The sequence below is a fragment of the Clarias gariepinus genome, chromosome 3 (assembly GCF_024256425.1).
Source record: "Clarias gariepinus isolate MV-2021 ecotype Netherlands chromosome 3, CGAR_prim_01v2, whole genome shotgun sequence".
In the NCBI taxonomy this organism is placed as follows: Eukaryota; Metazoa; Chordata; class Actinopteri; order Siluriformes; family Clariidae; genus Clarias; species Clarias gariepinus.
In genome coordinates, this window is record NC_071102.1 from 41871784 (window position 1) to 41887014 (window position 15231).

At 40.4% G+C, this 15231-nt stretch overlaps 2 protein-coding genes across 2 annotated transcripts in view; both read left to right on the plus strand.

The window, feature by feature from the left end:
- LOC128518710 (sialoadhesin-like) overlaps window positions 1–15231 on the plus strand; it is a 1187000-nt gene that overhangs the window by 471266 nt on the left and 700503 nt on the right. The gene's annotated exons all lie outside the window — the stretch shown is intronic.
- The window catches only part of LOC128518514 (complement C3-like), a 43879-nt gene continuing 41108 nt past the window's right edge, over window positions 12461–15231 (plus strand). Inside the window, exons 1-3 of the mRNA XM_053491666.1 lie at window positions 12461–12583; window positions 13295–13333; window positions 13486–13515. Coding sequence (XP_053347641.1) covers window positions 12489–12583; window positions 13295–13333; window positions 13486–13515 — 164 coding nt within the window. The 5' untranslated portion in view covers window positions 12461–12488. The remainder of the gene's footprint in view (window positions 12584–13294; window positions 13334–13485; window positions 13516–15231) is intronic.

Consider the following 15231-nt stretch of genomic DNA (forward strand, 5'->3'; position numbering starts at 1 on the left):
AGATGAATGAAGAGGTGTATGGAATGTAATTCTTCAAAGACAAAACAAATCCTGTCTTCTGTAACAATGTCCACAGAAAACATACGAAATGGTTCTACCGCTCTGATGATTAACAACAATTTTCCCAGTTCCGAAATGGTCTGGCTCGCCAGTTCCTGCCAACGTTGTGCTCTTTGCAGATGGCAGAAACAACACGTTTTATGAAATCCAGGATCTCTTGTCCAACTCCCAAGAACTCAGGCAAAAGACTCAAAGTAGAAAGTAAAGGGGAAAAAACCCAACCTTGTAAAAGCAAGGCAAAAAACAATTAATCAGAAATAATTCCCATTTAACCACTTCCAACATTTCAATTTGAACATTTCCAACTGAGTAAAGCACAATAATATCAACACATTTCTAGCATTCCATTTACAATCTCCACACAGAGCATAGCATTAATGTAAAAAAAAAACATTTTTAAGTGCTGCAAGTGTACCTAATTAGCTTATAGCTAAAAACACACAAGACCACATGGTTAGCATAGGCCTCATGCAGGCTAGGTTACAAACATTGCACTTATTACCTAAATAACTTGGTATAATTCTTTTAAAACAATACATCCTTAATTTAACCAATAAATAAACTTATTTTTACCTCTTTCTCTTTTTTTCTTTACACTTACTGAACATATAGCCATGGCATGTTTTAAATTCACTTAAGTCTCAAAAAAAAAGTAAATAATATTAACTCCAAAAAGCATATAAAATAACCCATAAGCTTACTCACCAAGAAATGAGTGATATCAGTTAGCATAAATCCTCATGCATCACAGAAAGGCTGTTTTACACAGATTTCACCAGATGCAACTGCCCAGCTCCTTGATTACTTTATGGAAATAATACAGCTTAATACTTTCTCCTTCATGACAACAATTTTAAACTCAAGTGTTTTATTTAATCAATTTCTTACTTTCCTTTTTACCTTTTTTTTGCATCGGAATCACAAATTTAAATGAAATGCACGCTGTCTGCCATTACTTCTCTGACCAAGTGAAGCAGACCGCGTTGTGCAATGGCGCAATCGACAGTGGGCGGAGCTACACGTGGCAATTCAACTACACACACACATATATATATATATACACACATGTTTAAACTGTTATGTTTTTCTAATATCTAATGACATCTAATGTGATATCTAATCACTCAATTCAAAATGAGTGTGTGTACAAATACATACACACACAAATCTTAAGCCTCTCCAGGCTGGATAGTAACATGGGGTTACCCTCTGTTACCCCTCTGGAATATATGCACGTCCCGTTGCATCTACACATGAATTACCGGAGCAACAACTGACTCTTCTAAAGAAGAACTAACAGCTTTGCTTAGACCCTGCAACAAGGAGTGAATCACTAAAGTGAGTGGATTCCCTAATTGCGGATATTCAAACTTTTTAGGGGGGCATCTCTCTCTCTGTGAGCGTCTAGGGGCAACAGTGTCTTCCGTTACGATGTCCCCATCTTCATTTAAGGTGCTTTTAGTGTGACTCATCTCATTCGTGATTAAATTTTCATTTTCGAGGGGTGATTCAGGATCAGTTGGAAGCTGTTTCGGCCGCTTGAGTAAGGGACTCGTTCAAGGACACAAGAGATTCTGGTGGCTCTGGTCTTTGCTTCACAGAGACATCAGGTGATGTGCAATGCGTGTCAGACTCATTCTCACTCATCTCCATTTCTACAGACTCATTAAAATTTTCCTCTATAGGTTTACATTCCGGTAAGTGTTCTATTGCAGGTTCTTTTTGATTAATCTCCACAGGTTTCTGAGTTGGCAAGTTCTCTTCAGTAGGATCTAGGATAGGTGAGTCAATGCCCCTTCGAACGTGAGGTAAGTGCTCTGTGATAAATTGAGTTTGTGAACCTAAAATCCTTCCAGGTACATAACAAGGAATCTGCTCATCTGCAGACTCTGAATATTCAGAAACAGACTCTGACTCATGTATCTCCTGAACAATAGGAGAAGCTCTGGCCCTAGGCCTTCTGACTACTTTCTGCCTTTCAGGTTTGCGTGCTTGCAAAAACCCACAGGGCAGCAATAAATCACGATGCAATGTTCGGAGAGGACCACTTTTTCCCTCTGGTCGTACAGTATATACTGGCAGGTCCCGAACATTTTGGACAACCACATAAACATCCTGTTCCCACTTGTCAGACAGCTTTTGCTTCCCTCTCAATCGCACATTCCTTACAAGAACACGATCACCCTCTCCCAAAGTTGAAGCAACAACACGCTCGTCAAATCTCCTTTTATTACGTCCTGCTACCTTCTCAGCATTTTTAGTAGCCACCTCATAACTCTCACGCAACCGATTCTTTAGGTCTTGCACATATTGAGAGTGTGATTTTATGGGATTGTCTATTGGCAGTCCAAAAGCCAGATCAACCGGTAAGCGTGGTTGTCTACCAAACATGAGTTCATAAGGAGAGTACCCAGTGGTGTCATTGCGGGTGCAGTTGTAGGCATGCACTGAAGGCCTTACAAACTCCTTCCACCGAGACTTCTTTTCATTTTCCAGTGTCCCCAGCCCTGGAGAAGTGTACGATTAAATCGTTACACTGGATTGCCTCTCGGGTGGTATGATGTAGTTCTCACCTTGCAGATTCCGGCAACCTTGCACAATTCCTTTATTGTACGCGATTCAAAATCTGTCCCTTGGTCACTATGCAGTTTCTCCGGAAACCCATAGTGTACCAAGAAATTGTCCCACAGGCTTTTAGCAACGGTCTGGGCAGTTTGATTACAAGTTGGTACTGCAACGGCATACTTTGTAAAGTGGTCTGTGATGACCAGTATGTTCTTAATGTTGCTTTGGTCTGGCTCCAAGGAAAGAAAATCCATGCATACCAACTCTAAGGGCCTGCTAGTCTGAATGTTTACCAAGGGAGCTGCTCTGTCCGAGGGTGTTTTCCTACGCACACAGCGTTCACAAGTTTTGATCCTTTCCTCTACTGCCTGTGACATTTTGGGCCAAAATAATCTTGATCTGACCAAATCTAGGGTCCTTTCGATACCTAGATGACCCATGTCATCATGAAGGCTTTTTTAGCACCATGTCTCTCAATGTGGCAGGCAGCGCCAACTGATAGTAAAAGGTTCCACAGTTCTATCTTTTCCTATACAACACTCCACCCCTCAGCTCAAGCCGGTTCCACTCTTTAAACCACAATCCCAGTGTAAGCGGCTGGTCTCTCAAGTTACAGAGTTTCCCTCCGCTCTCTAACCTTCGAATTACAATTTTAATTTTCGGATCTTTCCTCTGCAGATCTGCCAAGGAAGATTCTGAGAGGTGAGGAAGATCTGGAAGGCCATGTTCATTTTCATGTTGGAACTCAATTGGAAGAGCATTCTCATGGTGAGATAAGGATTCAACCAAGGTAAGTGAGGAGGGAGGACAGTTAGGATTTCCAGATGACCCAATCACCTGATGCCTTTCACAGATGGCCTTTATTGTGTCATCCATGAGGACAGATGACTCATCACCTGGCTCCATGAGATGGTGTAATGTGAACTGTTTAATCCTTTCTCCTTTTGAGAGGCCAAGTCATCCAAAAGCTCACCGTGCGGTCATCTGGAAAGCCCGTCAGCATCCTGATTTTGACTCCCAGCTCTATACTGCAGCTTGAAATTGTAAGTTGACAAACTGGACAGCCAGCGGTAGCTGGTGGCATCAAGCTTTGCTGAGGATAGTATATACGTCAAGGGATTGCTGTCCGTTACAACAGTAAATTCTGCACCATAGAGGTAGTCACTAAATTTAGAGGTGACAGCCCATTTTAATGCCAAAAACTCTAATTTGTGTGCAGGGTACCTACTTTCACCCTTGGTTAATCCTCTGCTGGCAAAAGCTATGACTCGCATCTGCCCCTCCTGCTCCTGATATAAAGCTGCACCAAGCCCAGTGGTACTGGCATCTGTGTGAAGGACATAAGGAAGTTTGGGGTCAGCGAAGCCCAAAACAGGTGCAGATGTAAGTTTGCCAATTAAAGAATCAAAGGCCCTCTGACACTCTGGAGTCCATCGATCACAAAACTTTTCTTTGGGGTTGAAATACTCTACCTCCCTTGGTTTCTTAATACCACTTTTCCGAAGCGGAGGATATCCCGCTGTAAGGTCAGTGAGAGGTTTAGTGATCTTGGAATAGTCACGGAAAAATCTCCGGTAATATCCGGCAAAACCTAAAAAGGATTTCAGTTCTTTCAAATTTGTGGGCCTTGGCCATGTCTTTAAAGCCTCAACTTTTGCCGGGTCAGTCTCTACCCCATTTTGTGAGACTATATGACCTAGATACCTCACTGACGTCTGAAAGAATCGGTACTTGTCAGGGGACAATTTCAACCCGTACTCCTTAAGTCGGTTGAAAACCTGCAGCAACCGAGATTCATGTTCTTCAAGAGTCTTGGAAAAAACAATAAGGTCATCAATGAACACTAGTACTTGCTTTCTGTTCAAGTCTCCCATGCATCGTTCCATTAATCTTTGGAACGTACTCGGTGCATTGGTAATTCCTTGTGGCATTCTATTAAATTCCCAAAATCCAAGTGGACAGACAAATGCTGTTTTACTTTTATCAGATTCCTCCATCTCAATTTGGTAAAAGCCAGATTTCAAATCAAGTACAGAAAACCATTTCGAGCCTGTTAGTGTGGAGAAAACTTCCTCTAGGTTTGGTAAGGCATACGCATCCTTGATTGTCTGTGAGTTGAGCTTTCGGAAATCAATGCATAACCGCACTGTACCGTCCTTCTTCCGGACTACGACTATAGGCGAAGCAAACGGTGACTTAGACTCGCGGATGATACCCGCCTGTAAAAGCTCCTGTAGGTGCTTTCTCACAGCGTCAATGTCTGGAGGATGGATGGGTCGGGCTCTGTGCTTGAATGGAGTCTCATCAGTGAGCTTTATCTGATGTCTGATCTTTTCAGTGTGTCCATAATCAAGGTTGTGCAAAGAAAATACCTCAGGCATAGAGTTTAACACCTTCAACATTTGTTCTTTCCAGCCTGTAGGTAGAGGTGAATCGCCAAAGTTAAAGGAAAGGTTAGCACCGGTAGGCGTGCTTTCCTCAGCCTTGATGTTTAAATTCTGGTGCTGCTGGCTCATGACCCTTTGAACTGCATGAATCTCTGCCAACACAACTTTAGGAGGGATCTTTGTCGGTTTGGGTTCCGTTTCTCAGCAAAACTGACAATTTGGAGGTTCGTTCAGAGGGTAAAGTGTGCAAGAAGCTGGCCATTAGCAGGCCACTTGGCAAGGAAACTGATGGTGGCTCAAGAGTTACCCATTTCTCTTTGTGGGGGCCATGAAGATGGACATAGCCATCCAAGCCCACTGTGCTCCCACCAGGCACAACTTTGGGGGAGTTTCCCCTCAACTTTACATAGCCCAGGGTTTCATTGCTAGCTTGCCTCCACCTAGCTTGCAAAACTTTAAGTACTGCTTGATAACCATAGAAGCTTGACTGGAAATTAGATGCATTCTCTTTAGCACATTGGCTGTAAAGAACATCTAAAGAGTTTGTTCCGATTAGAATTTGAGAAAGACTAGTCAAATCTGGCACCACAAGGGCGAGGGTGGGGACTTCAACTTCAGTTCCCACAAATGCTTTTGGGAATTTCAGGGTTAACTCAATGTACCCCAAATACGGGACAGTCTGGCCGTTAGCTCCTTCAACTTCCAAAAGGTTTTCTAAGGGCTTCAAATGGGAGTCTGACAAATATGCTTCATAAAATGACTGAGGAATTGTGGTCACCTGTGACCCTGTGTCAAGAAGGCAATCCACCTCCCTCTCTCCAATGATGACCTTAGCCGTGCATTTTATTCCTACTAGCCCCTTTGGCAAGTGGTTTGATGGCGGTAGCCTATGGTTAGTCACATGAGATGCCTGTTTGTAACATTCAGGGCGACAGTCCGAACGTTTGGTCTCCATATGCCCTGGTACAGAGACCCCTCTCAGTTTAAAGGCTGGGCAGGCCTTCCATATAAGAAGTCCCATTGGCTTTGCAGCTCTCTTAATTTAAGTCGTTTCTCTTCAACTTTGGAAGGATTTGCAGCACTTTCACAATTGATAGCCAAATGGCCATCCTCCCCGCACCGGAAACAGTATCCGGGTCATGGTCTGCTTACTCCCAATTGGCCCCTCCTGGGATTTCGGTCTGTCCCTGCCTCATGCGGCCTTTGCATGGGATAAGTCTTATACACTCTCTGAGTGGCACTCTGAGTTTGCAGCTCAGCTATCTGACGTTGCAGCCTAGCGATCTCTAACTCATTTGGATTTCTTTGGTTCTAACTCTGAGTGACTGAGGCTTTCACTGCAGCTACTTGGGTGCATAGTTCATCCACCATTTTCTTTAAAGCAGTTACCTCAGCCCTTTTAGAATGACTCATGCAATCAGGAGACTGCTTCAAAGCCGTAACTTGGGCTTGGATTTCCACCACTTATTTCTTTAGGAGACTAGTTTCAGAATTCTCAAACTTGGACACATCACATGAACAGGCAGACATTTGATTAAAGACGGCACGTGATTTTGGGGGGGCATTAGGGAGCTTTACTATTTCAAGGTGCTTTCTCATCCGTTCCTCTTTAGAGGCATGCTTGTCTTCCTGGGTTCGAATAAGCACTGCTAATTCAGCAAAAGTGGGGGTTCATTGGGGGGACGTGGACTCCTTCCGGAGAAAACTCTCAGGCGGATTGAGGTTTGCTGTGACAATGTGGCATCACTAGATTTTACTATGTGTTCAACCACCATTCTCTGGACACTGGGTGGGTCGACAATGTTCGTGGGAAGAACAGGGCAGGTTGTCACAGTAACATCAGTTGTTTCAGGAGAACAGGGAGATGCAAAGTTTCTGTCACTTCTACATTAGTCAAGCGGGGAGAAAGGGGGCTACTTGTTGGTGGTGGGACTGTGGCCACTGTTATCTGGTAGTCGTTGCCAAAACCAAGGCTTTTTTTGTGTATGGTTTTCTTTTTATATATAGCCCTCTGTGTGTGTGTGTGTGTGTGTGTGTGTGTATGTGTGTTGAGCCCAACCTTTTGATTTACCTCGTTTGCTTTAACTGTAAATACCTGTGTATACTCTGTATAAAGAAATATATTTAAATCGATCCCTTAAAACAAAAATACTAAATAAAATAAAACAGTTCAATACAAATAAAGAAACAAAAGACACTACAATATCAAAACCCTTCGGTTAAATGTCCATAAGATGAATGAAGAGGTGTATGGAATGTAATTCTTCAAAGACAAAACAAATCCTGTCTTCTGTAACAATGTCCACAGAAAACATACGAAATGGTCCTACCGCTCTGATGATTAACAACAATTTTCCCAGTTCCGAAATGGTCTGGCTCGCCAGTTCCTGCCAACGTTGTGCTCTTTGCAGATGGCAGAAACAACACGTTTTATGAAATCCAGGATCTCTTGTCCAACTCCCAAGAGCTCAGGCAAAAGACTCAAAGTAGAAAGTAAAGGGGAAAAAAACCCAACCTTGTAAAAGCAAGGCAAAAAACAATTAATCAGAAATAATTCCCATTTAACCACTTCCAACATTTCAATTTGAACATTTCCAACTGAGTAAAGCACAATAATATCAACACATTTCTAGCATTCCATTTACAATCTCCACACAGAGCATAGCATTAATGTAAAAAAAAAAAACATTTTTAAGTGCTGCAAGTGTACCTAATTAGCTTATAGCTAAAAACACACAAGACCACATGGTTAGCATAGGCCTCATGCAGGCTAGGTTACAAACATTGCACTTATTACCTAAATAACTTGGTATAATTCTTTTAAAACAATACATCCTTAATTTAACCAATAAATAAACTTATTTTTACCTCTTTCTCTTTTTTTCTTTACACTTACTGAACATATAGCCATGGCATGTTTTAAATTCACTTAAATCTAAAAAAAAAAAAGTAAATAATATTAACTCCAAAAAGCATATAAAATAACCCATAAGCTTACTCACCAAGAAATGAGTGATATCAGTTAGCATAAATCCTCATGCACCACAGAAAGGCTGTTTTACACAGATTTCACCAGATGCAACTGCCCAGCTCCTTGATTACTTTATGGAAATAATACAGCTTAATACTTTCTCCTTCATGACAACAATTTTAAACTCAAGTGTTTTATTTAATCAATTTCTTACTTTTCCTTTTTACCTTTTTTTTTGCATCGGAATCACAAATTTAAATGAAATGCACGCTGTCTGCCATTACTTCTCTGACCAAGTGAAGCAGACCGCGTTGCAGTGTTGCCAACTGTTTTCAACGGAAAGTAGCTAAAGTCTGCTCGAAAAGTCGCCAAATGTCGCTAGATGACGTCATGCGTATATTTGCATATTGATGACGTAATTACGTCGTATTTGCATTTTGCGTGTTTTCCCTAATCCTTCCTCATGTGTCCAATATAATTATGAACTTAAGCTTTGTAACAGTGAGTAATATAAGTGCTTCGGAAGAAAAAATAAATGAATAAGAAAAAAAAGAAAATGGTCAAATTAAATAGTTTTATTTCAAGCAAAGGAGAAGCAGGTAAGTGATAGGTCCGTTGCAACACCGTTTTCACATGTGCAGCTCATTCACATCCATGTTAGCTGCTGTGCAGTCACGGGAATATGTTGCTCCTTTCAGCCGAAGCTAGCGCTCACTGATCAGAGCAGACACAGGGAGATGATTAACTGTACCGGGAAAGCAAGACCTCATGCTTACAGGACAGTATTGGCGACATTTGGAAACTTGCTGTGGCGGCGGCAGTTGCTGTGGCAAGTTGAGAAGAGTCAGTACAGACACATCAGAGTCTCCAAAAGTCTCCAGTAACACAAGAAAAAGTCGCCAGATTTGTCGCTAGTCGCTTTTTAAAAAAATTGTCGCTAGAGGGATTTGAAAAGTCGCTAAATATAGCGACAAAGTCGCTAAGTTGGCAACACTGCCGCGTTGTGCAATGGCGCAATCGACAGTGGGCGGAGCTACACGTGGCAATTCAACTACACACACACATATATATATATATATATATATATATATATATATATATATATATACACATGTTTAAACTGTGATGTTTTCTAATATCTAATGACATCTAATGTGATATCTAATCACTCAATTCAAAATGAGTGTGTGTACAAATACATACACACACAAATCTTAAGCCTCTCCAGGCTGGATAGTAACCTGGGTTACACAAACATTTTGCTTTCTATGAGGATATATTTTTCACGTCTGTGAGGCAGATATACACAGAGTTTCGGCTAATTTTCTAATGCGCTCAAATTTACCGAAACCTATATAGAATAGCGCATTGTAAGGCCAGCAGAAATAGGAAAATGGACAAGGCGGTATCCACATACAGACATGGAGGAAGTGAACTAAAACTTTATATAGCACCACTCAGTGGTTAAAGCCAGCAAACACATAAATCCAAATGCTGTCGCCATGAGATGCGGCAGTAAAACCATTATTCCGGTTGAGTACCATCTGTAAATAACATAAATGCTCATTGCTAGACTGTTTGGGGGGAGGGACATGCTGAGTGAACCCCCCATCACTCTAATCTGATTTTCTGTTTTTTTTTTTCATATTTTGTCTTGCATAGTTGAGTATACCAATGATGAAAATTACAGGCCTCTCCCATCTTTTTAAGTAGGAGAACTTAAACAATTGGTGGCTGACTAAATACTTTTTTTTTGCCCCACTGTAAATAGATTAAGAATAAGAATGCGAATAACTACATTTTGACACACAACCATATGTCACACAACCATATACAGTAATCCCAGGGTGACAATTTGTTAAATATAAAATAAATGTAACAAACACCCTCTGTAAAACAATAAAACCAAGAGGCCCCTGTAAATCTGATTTAAATATAATATTATTTTGCATTTAATACAATGTTTAAACAATTTTTATTTAGACGTTTACAATGCCCACATGACAAACATTCCTTATCCTAATATTTTAACTTCAAAATAACTTTGAGAACAACAACAACAAAACTTAAATAATATGATTGATTAAATGTGGGATTGTTGTCTTAAAATTTTTACAGATGAGGACTCATGGCCATCAATCTGATATACAGTATGCTGGAGAAACTCCCTGGTGGGAAGTTAACTATTACAAAAAAAACTTTAAAACAAACTTCAACGGCCTCCACCCAAGAGTCTGGAACACAAAGTACAGGGTGCGTCACACAGCCGTGATATATTATACTATAACCATATTATACCAAAGAAAGCCAGTTTGAAATACCCAAAATAAAATACATCCGCTGTTTTAATCACTACGGAGACATCACAGCCAGCAGTAGCTTTCTGAAATTCTTTCCGAGGTGAGCTGCTTTGGGCATGTACATGAGGACAGAGCGCCTGTGGATTTGCTGGAGTTTAAATCTCTGAAAACGTTGGGGCAATATTTTTTATAACGGATGGAGGTTTTGAGCTGTACACACATGCATTTTTGCCTGAACAACTCTTAAAACTACACTTTGAAACACATTAACAGTAATATTTCGAACATTTTCACGTAAAAAAACAAATTATATGCATATTGTCTGATTATCTTCTATTTTGCCTCTTTGGGCTGCTGGCTGCATCGAAAAAAATGCCACCAAACATTAGCATTAATTGGCATTGTCGTGTGAGAGCTCCAGGGTTGGAGGTTTAAATTTCGCCGCTCCTCTGTATGCTTGGTATTTCTTCACAGATTCTAAAGATGTGTGGCCTAAAGTAAAAGGCGCTTTAAAATTTGCAGTAATGTATGGTATATTTATGCAGTATCACACGAGAGGAAGTGCTGCTGTACTGAGTATGACCTCTTGTTTGATATTGCTTAAATATGGACAATGAATGAATAGACTTAAAATAATGTAGTATATCTACTAAAAGCAACCAAGAAACCCTTACTTCATTTATTTCTTAGAAAACCTAAAATACTTAGTAGGATAAACAAGGTGTTTTTTGTGATTTTAATTAATTTTATTAAGTAGATTTTATTTAATAATATACGCTATTGACAATTAAGTTGCCTATTTAAAAAAAGATACATTTCACATTCGACACTGTACTTTGAAATCACTGAAATCATGAATTGTGGAAAACATATAATTTGCATCATCTGTTTATTAGCATGACTGTGTGCACCAGATTTTTCGCATGTAAATAAACATGTGGAATCTACAGCCAATACCAAAATCCAAAGCAATAAATTGACTCATTTGTCTAAAAGCACTAGGAACATTTGTACACTCTGCTTAGTGGGAATTTTAAGCATTATATATAGTTTGCATATACAAAGTAAAAAAAAATCACCACGCTTTTTAAAGATATGTTATCTGTATTTACACAGATCGCATTGTGTGTTTCAAATGCTGGACTTTGGAATCATCTGTGAAGTGTAAATACAACCTCCTTTGACAGAATGGATCGTAAGTTTTCACCAAGCCAAATTCCTCTGCTGCTAGTATAAGTGACCGATAGGGTGTTGACCTTGACATATACTTACTCACTCACTCTCTCTCACTCACTCATCGTCTCTACCACTTAATCCTGTATACAGGGTCGCAGGGGGCCTGGAGCCTATCCCAGGAGACTTGGGACACGAGGCGGGGTACACCCTGGACAGGTGCCAATCCATTGCAGGGCACACACACACACACACACACACTTATTCACATACTACGGGCAATTTTGGAAATGCAAATTAGCTTAATCTACATGTATTTGGACTGTGGGAGGAAAACAGAGTACCCAGAGGAAACCCACCAAGCATGGATAGAACCTGCAAACTCCATGGACACAGTGCTAACCAATACACGACTGTGCCAACTACCTTTACCTATGCCATAAATATAAATAACAAAAGATGCATTTCTAAATTTGTTAAAAAAAGACTCTATAATTTAAAAGAAAATCTTTACATGTTTAGTCCGTTTTACTCTGTTGAAAGTAATTCAGGCTCACATACCTACAACTTAAATAAAATTTTTAATTTTATAATCCCTGTAAAGGGAAGTACTTTACAATTGGGACTATCTTTAATCTTTCCTTGGTGTCTGTCTTCTAGGGGCCAGTTTAACAAACAAAAAAGTAAGTCTGTTTAATAAAGATATTCAACCCTTGCTAGCTACTATAAGAATGATTTTGGCTCAAGGCAATGTCAAGGCTCATGTCACATTCACATCATCTTTTCATTCTGCACAAAGTTTTTAAAATGTTTAAAATAATTAATCAATCGAAGACACTATTTACTCACAACAGAGATGACCAATTTTACTTTTGGACAGGAAGCATCTGAATTTCACCAGCATTTCCAGTAATCTATAATGGATTGCAAATTGCACAATAGTGGGACATCTAAAATTAGAGAGAATGTGTTTGCCATCAGATTTGGTATGATTTTGTTAGACTCAGACCGTGTAGCAGATCATCTGTAAGGATGTGCTCATTAACCCTGTTAGTATGTATATTGTCCATGTGTATTGAATTAAATGCTCAGTTTGAAGATTTTCTACCTGAAGATCAGGACTTCCGGTAAGTCAGTTTTGTAGAATTTTCAACAGGAACAATAACAACATACATACTACGAGTCAAAAGTTTGGACACACCTTCTACTTCCATAGTCTTTCCTGATTTTGTTTCTTTCTACATTGCAAAATAATTCTGAAGGCATTTAAAATATGGACTAATTTTTGTTGATCAGTTGATATTGAGATGTGTCTACTACTTATGCTCTTTAAAGCCTCTAATCTGAGGTGCTGTTAGTTGGTGATTTCTAGGACTGCTAATTCTAAATCAACTTCTCATCTGTATTGTGAGTTTTGGTCTTGTTTGTCTGGAATAGTCTTCATGAGAACTAGTTTCATCATAGTGTTTGATTGGTTTTGCAAATTCACAATACTGTTCTTTTAAGAACTATTTCAGAACAGCTGACTATTGTTATTAATTACATAATTTATATGTTATATCATAATTAAAAAATCTCCAGTATTGTTGTAGAATGTAAAAAACGCTTAAATAGAAGTCCAAACTTTTAGGGAAAAAAAGTCACTGTCACTACCGCCACTGCGTATTATAGTGGTTTTTTTTTGTTGTTGTTGTTTTTTTAATATGTTTAGCGTGCCTTTTTTCTCTACATGATTCATGCTAGATCTTTTGCATGTTTATTATACATGTGTGTGGTATTGGGTTAGAAAGTACAGAAAAAAAGGATTTAAAATTAACAAAAAACTTTCTCTTCTGAAGACCCAATCAGCCTCCTGTTCGGTTACATGTAGATGATACGTAAGTATTGTGGGTTATTGATTTCAAAGTGTTTATGGTTATTCCAATTAGTAAAATACACCTGAAAGATATTTTCATAATTTTTTTATTATATCAAGAAAAATTGCTTATGTTTCATATTGGCAGTGAGTGTGTTTTCTGTATGTTTTTAGAAGAGAGCTGGAGTTTGATCCCGCACCGAAGTGAGTTTCCCTCTCACACTACACGCAAACACACCAAATCTGTGTTGGATTTGAAAATGTTAATTTATAGTCTAGCAGTTCGACAAGGCGGAGAGAAACACAGAGACCAAGTTCCACAAACACGCAGTGCACTTTATTTACAGGTGTGCAAAGAACAGTGTCTTTTTAATGTAAAGAATATTTAGGTGCGGAATCTGGAAGTTTGGTGGTTCTGTGGAATCATCCAAGATGGTGACGGAGGTCGGCTTGGTGTAGCTCAGTGCATAGTCCTCGGAATCTCTGTATGGCACGGATCAGTTGAAAACTTGAGAGGCAGAGGCAGCAGAGCGCAAACGAGGGTGCACGGGAGAATCTGCGGGCATAAGAGATACACATGAGTGTATATAAGAAAAGGATCTATTCACCAGTCTGAGGTTCTGAGACCCTTTTGTAGACCGTGCATGACACTGGAATAGTGAGTAATCATCATGCTCCAAGCCCTTTTCACAGACACTAAGGCTGCTGAAAGTGCCAAATGCTCTGTGTGATTTATTTAAAAAATTTAAGGACAGAATTATCTGATGTATGTGTGCACAGCACCATCCCTCCCTTGCCCAGCTGGAATTGCCGGGGCTGTATGGGCCAGTCATACACTCTCCTCTGCTCGGCCTGGGCCTTTTCCCTATGGAGGCTCCCAGGCCTCTTTTGCCACATCAAGCAGACAACAATCTCTCCGTCTGACATGCTGCTCATAGACGGTGAAACCAGTGCAGGCTTGTGTGGGAAAAACTTTTCTCAGTCCCCACTCCCCCAACCCCCTGTCCACCATTGCCATAGCATAGTTTTCAGCATCTGTCTGGACCATTTGACTAGACCGTCAATCTGCAGATGGTACACGGAGATACAGATCTGCATAATCTGCAACAGCCAACGTGCATCAGAGAGTGTTTTAACATAAACTGCATACCTTGGTCAGTAAGGATCTCCTTCAGCAATCCTACGCAGCTGAAGAGCTACACCAGTTCTGGAGCTACACCGAGTTGTGTAGTTGACTACCTCCAGGATGAATTTGTAACCTTCAGCGGATTTCAGGAGAATCCAATGATATCCATTTCAGTGCACTTGGTACACTGAGAATTGCCAAAGGAATCAGCAGGGCTGGGGTGGATTTTCTGGCAGTCAGGGCAGCGCTGGCAGAAGTTCTGCCCTTCGGCGTGCAGCCCCGTCTGGTGGAAGCGGACAGTTTTTCTCAGTGGTGTTGTTCGCACCCACGTGTCCTCCAAATTGTGTTAAATGTGCCAAGTGCATTACTGTGTCAACCTTGGCCTGCAGTACCATGAAGAGGTCACAGTTCGACTTGTCGCTGTGTGCGATAGCACAGAAGGCCATTATGGACCAGGCAGTAGGAGGAACGGTGGGGCTGAGGGGCGATTCATCTTTACCCTTGATCTCTAGCGCATGTTCAGCTCATCTCACCTGCTAAGACAGCTAGAAAATTAGATTAAAAAGGTCTTTACCCTCACCATCTGCCTTCTTTGTTGTCTGGATCGGTACGCTGCAGGCTTTCTTCTGTGTTTTGCTTTTTTTCTGAAAAAAAGCAGAGCCAGTCCTAGAATTAGAATAAGAGGAACAGGCAGAACAGAAATAATGATGGCTTTCAGACTGTATTTTCCCCTGTGGTCTTCAACATTGATGCGTGCCCCCAACCTCCCGCTGATCGGCTTGCACACAGGTAAC